The sequence below is a fragment of the Chrysochloris asiatica genome, unplaced genomic scaffold, assembly GCF_000296735.1.
Source record: "Chrysochloris asiatica unplaced genomic scaffold, ChrAsi1.0 scaffold00082, whole genome shotgun sequence".
NCBI lineage: Eukaryota > Metazoa > Chordata > Mammalia > Afrosoricida > Chrysochloridae > Chrysochloris > Chrysochloris asiatica.
In genome coordinates this window covers 9,341-15,891 of record NW_006408600.1, presented here as the reverse complement: position 1 = coordinate 15,891, position 6,551 = coordinate 9,341, and the positions used below count along the sequence as shown (strand labels likewise).

The following is a 6,551-nucleotide window of genomic DNA, read 5'->3' as shown; positions in this document are numbered from 1 at the left end:
ACAAAACAAAGACAGACTAGGAAGAAAGAGTGACAAACTACTTCCGAATCGCTAGTCACTGAAAACTCTATGCATAAGAAACCTAGGTAACATTTATCACAGATTTTCAACTTTATCACTTCATTGTGTCTCTGCTTACATTAGAGAGCTTCCCCAGAAGTTTTCCATCTGTTTTACTGAATCAGCTACACAGCATCCTCCAACCCTGAACCTCATGTGGCGATAAGTTTTTTAATCTCTGAACATAGCTTTTCACTTCATCTAAGCTGTTCAGATGTGGTGCTGTAGGATAAGCACAAGACTGCTAACGGCAAGGCCGGAAGCTCAACCTTCCAGTAAGTAGCTCTTTGGAAACCCTATACAGGGTTGCAACTAACTTGACAGCACTCACCAACAAGCTGTTCCATGTCCCTGCACGGTGCAGGTGTTAGCACACTTAGTTGCTAACTGAAAGGTTGGAGACTCAAGTCCACGCAGAGACACACAGGCCTGGAAATAGATCTACTTCCCAAAAAGCACCCATTGAAAGCACAGTGGAGCACAGTTCTACTCTGACATGCATGTTGTTGTTGTGAAGGGTCGTCAAGTTTGTTTGACCCATAGTGACCCTGTATAGGGTTTCCGAGGAACAGCTGGTAAGCTTGAGCTGCCAACCTTGCAGTTCAAACGGCTTTGCAGTCTGGCGCATTAACCCACAGTGCCAGGGTCAGCATAATTCAGAACGGGCTCAATGGCAACTGGTTTAAAAATTTTTGTTGTTGTTCAAGCTTTAGCTTTCCTCTTACACTCCATGCTGTTGAAACCTACTTTCTGAACTGTGTAGGGCGGACTCACAGATATTCCATGTAGAAGAATGCTTTCTCCTGGCTCCAGAGCAGACCTGACCTCCATCCTCTGTAGAGTGGGCCCAGTGCCCACTCAGGCAGATTGAACTCAGCACCGCCCTATGGAGGGTCTGCCACTTGGATGTCTGTAGATTCAAAGCTGACTTTAACTGATCTTTTTACTTTTTTTGAGGCTTGCCAAAGGTCACTCTCCTAAAGTGGTTTTAGGAGTACACTCTCTCTCAAAGAATGAAGCCTCCAAACACTGGAGATTAAAAAATGCATACCATTCTCAAAATTTAAATCAGATACTAAATCCAATGATATCATGCAGATTCTGGTATGTAGCGTCACCTCCCTTCAGTTTCTTTCCCCAGTGTTCTTCGACAGTATGGCTCAGTTAGTTAAATCATCTACACACAATTATTTTGTTAGCATCCTTCCCATGTTTGAGGTAATTGTGATATATTCTGTATGGGTCTAGAGCACTCTATAAGCTACCAGAAAAAGGACAAGAATTTATCACAATGCACCAGGCCTGTGTTTATGCAAGGAGAAGCAATTCTGATGTTCACATTCATAGAAGAGGAACATCTCAATGACTCACAGTGAAAATCTTTTTCCCAAATGTTTTTTTTTTCATTATCAAGTGAAAAATATAATAGTAGTTTATACAGCAGAGCAAACCAAGTGACTTCAAGGGCTCAGCAGTGAGTTACAACTTAGTCTAGACCATATTTAGTCTAATCCAAGCTAAGTCTAGACCATACTCAAGAGTCCTATCCAGCAGGAAACAGCCCAACCCTCAAAGTCATGACCTATGGATGTTGTTCTGCAGAAACCATCCAACGCAAGGCAAAGGCCACAGTGCTTGAGACTGGGCAGAGTTCCTTCCCCAGCATCACTAAGCTCTACAGGGAATGGGGAGCATGTTCAGAAAGCAACAACCACAAAGGCAGCTGCCGGCTACCACCAAAGGAGACTCGAGAAGCAGGACACCCTCCTAGTACAGAGGGACCACACATACACCACTCGGATTAACAGCAAAATAATATTATTCTGATCATTTCTTCTCTTGTCAATCTGTCAGCTTCGCATGGCCACAAAACTCAGCAAGCATGTCCAGCTGCTCCACCTAAGATTCAAAGATGATATTAGAGCTGGAACTAAATGCCAGGTTACTGGCTGGGGAAGCACAGATTGAGATTTGTTAAGCCCCTCAGATACCCTGCAAAAAGTTACTGTTACTGTTATAAATCAGAAACTTTGCAACAGCCAAAGTTATTACAACTTCAAACCTATGATAACTAAAGATGTGGTATGTGGGGGAGACATCACAGGTCAGAGGATTCCTGCTGGGTAAGACTTTTGGTGCAGTGATTAAGTGTTCAGCTGCTAACCAAAAGGTTAGCTGTTCAAGTCCACCAGATGCTCCATGGTAGAACAATGTGTCAGTCTGCTTCTGTAAAGATTTACAGACTTGGAAACCCCATGGGACAGCTCGATTTTGTCCTAGAGGGTCATTCTGAGTCTTAACTTGACTCAGCTGCCATGGGTCTGGTTTTTTGGGGTAGGGATATTCTGAAACATGGATATCCTTCAAACAGACCATTCAAAATACAGTTAGGTTCACTAACGGTTGCTCACTAACACAGAGGAGTGGCGTGGAGGATACGAGGTCACAGTTTTAAAATTGTCCATTCTTCTGCAGCAGTCTCTAGTCTTTCTCATTATGAATGAATCAGAAAAATGAGTCCAATGTATTTTTACCACACTTGGTTCCAGAAAGTATTTTAAGTGCTCATTAAATGTTTTTTCATGAGAATAGTAGACTATAGCTGAATGTTTGCAATCTTCCTATGAAATTACCATCCTTAGTAAGTTTATCAACCTTAATTAAGGGCACTAGAGGTGACGAGGAGAAGAGAACTTGTCCAAAAAACAACAATGGCTAGTCTTCATGAAACTCAAATGCAAAAAAACTCAATCATATCCAGGTATGTGAAAAGAGAATCAATAATGCCAAGGTACCATCCCTGCCATCGTGACATATGCATGCACTGTTCTTTTCAGCTATGCTCAATTGCCATTTGTTTTAAAGTCTGTGAGCTCAAAAACATTTAATTTTTTTTTTAATTTCATTTATCTCAGTGGATTATCCAAGCTTCATCTCCACTCATTTTTTTAACTAACAAAGCTCAACAGTCCCTGCACAGTAAAAGAGTGTCTGTATATACATACATAGACATGGACCAAGGTAGAAGAGAGACAGGGAGACCTAGTGTGGTGCTCAAGCTCACCAGTCACTCCCCAGAAACCCTATACAGGGTCACTATGAGTCAGAACCGACTTGACAGCACTTAGCAACCACAACAAATATACAAATACATAGGCAGAGACACAGACAAGGACGTAGAAACATGGACAGAGACTGAGATGTATCATAGTTATAAAAAGGGACAGTGGCATGGAGAGAGAGAGACAGTCACCAAAAAAAGACATTGAGCATCTGTACTGACCAAGAAGAGCCCATGTCCAGCACTCTTCAGGCCCCAAAGAAACAAACCCACTTCACCAGCAATAGTAAATTGTTCCTTTTATTTATGTATGTTGAGCACAGACATGTTTCATGTGCTCAATGCTGGCTGAACATTAGAATCACCAGCAGCTTTGTAAAATGCCAATGCCTTAGCCCCACCACAGACTCACTAAATGCAAATCACTGAGAATGGAACCCTGAGCTCAGTATTGTTTTAACTGCTCCTGATGATTCTAATGTGCAGCCTAATGTTAAAACAAACAAACAAACACTATCATTGAGTTGATTCCAACTCATAACAACCCTCTACAGGGTTTCTGAAGGAAATCTGGTACCGTAGTGATTACAAATTGGGCTGCTAACCTCAAGGTCAGCAGTTCGAAACTACCAGCCATTCTGTGGGAGAAAGATGAGGTTTTCTGCTCCTGTAAAGATTTACAGCCTCAGAAACCCTATGCAGGGCTGGTTTGAGTCAGAAGTCACTCCATGGCACACCACCACTACCACAGAGTTTCTGAAACTATAAATCTTTATGGGAGCAGACAGCCTAATCTTTCTCCCAAAGGGCTGCTGGTAGATTTGAACCACTGACCTTGCACTTAACATTCCAGTGCTTATCCTACAGCACCACCAATCCTCCTTACAAAGAAACAAAGTACCCAGATAACAATCACTCAGGTAGTCAACAGGTGGTAATAGAAATAGTTCAACAGTGTCTGACTAAGTATCTGCCCATTTGCTTCTTCCAGGGGGACTCAGGTGGTGGCTTCAATGCCATAGTCTCTGAAGAGATGTGGTGAAGCTAAGAAACCTGGAATTTATATCCTATTAACCAAGAAATTGTTGTTGTTAAGTGCCATCAAGTCGGTTCCGACCCATGATGACCCTATATAGGATTTCCAAGGAGCGACAGGTGAACTTGAACCACCGATCTCGCAGTTCAAATGGCTTTTCATTCTGGCATATTAACCCACAGCACCACACCAGGAGTCCTCGGAAACCCTGTACAGGGTCGTTATGGGTCGGAACCGACTCAACGGCACTTAACAACAACAACCAAGAAATACCAGGCTTGGATCAAAACCAATCTTGCCTCGCCTCATGTAAATTAAGATTACAAGTGATTTTCTTGGATTGTTTGTTTTTTTCATAATATGTTCTACAAGTCAAATTGATCTTCAGAGGTCGTTGCTTATAGTTAAAGCTGCTCTCTTAGGGTTGATTTGGTTGAAGAATCAAGTTCCTTCTTGTATTATGCATATCTTCTATTATGCTAATTTCATTCTAAATAAAATTTAAAAGACTATTTGTTTTGTCTTTTATGGAAATAAAATACAGTAAATGGTATACCCATTACTCCACTCACCTTCCCCTAAAGGGTAAAAAGATGACTAAACAAGACAATAAGGACCCCACCTTCAACCTGGTGTGTTGGAATTGCTGCTGCATCATTGTATGTTATCTTCTTTTAAAGAAGAAACAGTAAATTCTAATACCCCAACTCAATTTATAAAAGAAATCATCAAAATTTATGAAAACATTTAGGATAGCATTCATTACTTATTTATGTCACACTTTGTTCCAGAAAGGATTTAAAACAGTATACACAAATACCTGCAATAAAGCAAAATATAAAAATTTTAAATAACTTGGTGAAGAAATTGAAGCAAAGGGGAAATTGCTGTTCTTGGGTGCCATTGAGTCAGTTCCTACTCATAGTGGCCTATGTACAACAGAACAACATTGTCCAAAGGAGAAATGAGAGGATGAGAAAGATGAAGGCCAAAGTGTTAATGCCCAAAGTTCCTTAAATTTCTTCCTATATGTTTGCCAGAAGGAGTGACTCTGTAGGCTGACTTCTGGCATTGTTGTTAGCTGCCTCACACACAGTGGAATTAAATGCTGTCTGAACCATCCCTATGATGAATTGCAGTTCAGAGCACTGTGATTTATAGGGTTTCCTTTGGCTCATTTCTGGAAGAAGGTCACCAGCCCTTTCTTTCCAGTTCATCCTAGTCCAGAAGCTCTGCTTAAATCTATTCAGCATCATTTGTTGTTGTTGTTAAGTGCCGTCAAGTCGGTTCTGACCTATAGAGACCCTGAACAGGGTTTCCGAGGCTGTAAATCTTTAAGGGAGCAGAAAGTCTCATCTTTCTCCCGCGGAACAGCTGGTAGTTTCGAACTGCTGACCTTAAGGTTCGAAGCCCGATTCATAACCACTACGCTACCAGAGCTCCCTCCTAGCAATGCAGAAATTACCACTGACAGTTGGGTGGTAGCTATGCATGAGGTGCAAGGACCAAGAATCAAACCCAGGTTTGTCTTGTTGTTGTTGTTAACTGCTTTCAAGGTGGTTCTGCTTCATAACAATCCTGTATAAGGCTTCCAAGGCTGTACATCTTTTCAGGAGCAGAAAGCCTCATCTTTCTTCAGCAAAATTGCAGGTGGGTTCGAACCGCCAACCTTGAGGTTCTAGACTGGAGAAAATTTCACCTCTAAACCACCAACATCCTCATGCTGACTATAGTAAGCTGTTACATACACACTCATGGTTCAAATCCACCATTCGTCTATCAGTTTGCCCTACTGTGGAGGCTTGCATGTTGCTGTGATGCTGGAAGCTATGCCACCTGTATTTCGAATACTGACAGGGTCACCCAAAGTGGACAGGTTTCAGCTGAGCTGAAACTCACTAAGACATACTCCGATGAAGGAAAGACAGACTACTTCCTAATACTTAGTCTCTGAAAGCTTTATAAAGAGCAGTGGAAAACTGCCAGATAATTCCATAATATTGAATATTTAGACATTATGAATGTTGTTGTTGTTGTTAAGTGCTGTGAAGTGATGTTGTTGTTGTTGTTAGGTGCCATTGGGTCGGTACCAACTCATAGCGACCTTATGCACAGCAGAATGAAACACTGCCCGATCCTGAGCCAACCTCACTACTGTTGCTACGCTCCAGTTCATCGATGCTGCCACTTGGCCATTCCATATCGTTGGGGTCTTCCTCTTTTTCTCTGACCATCTACTTTACCAAATATGATAGCCTTCTCCAGCGACTGGTCCCTCCTGACAATATGTCCAAAGTATGAGAGACGAATTGGTCAAGTGATAGAATGATAGAATTTTGCAAGATCAATGACTTCTTTGTTGTAAATACCTTTATTAAACAACATAAAGGATGA

The 6,551-nt window shown here is 41.6% G+C and overlaps 1 protein-coding gene across 1 annotated transcript in view; it reads left to right on the top strand.

Moving 5' to 3' along the window:
- GZMK (granzyme K (granzyme 3; tryptase II)) overlaps window positions 1–2,183 on the top strand; it is a gene marked incomplete at its 3' end in the record, with an annotated part of 35,261 nt that extends 33,078 nt beyond the window's left edge. Inside the window, 3 exon segments of the mRNA XM_006878207.1 lie at window positions 1,018–1,085; window positions 1,088–1,164; window positions 1,915–2,183. Of these exon segments, the coding sequence (XP_006878269.1) occupies window positions 1,018–1,085; window positions 1,088–1,164; window positions 1,915–2,183 (414 nt within the window).
- Window positions 2,184–6,551: the final 4,368 nt, after the last annotated feature.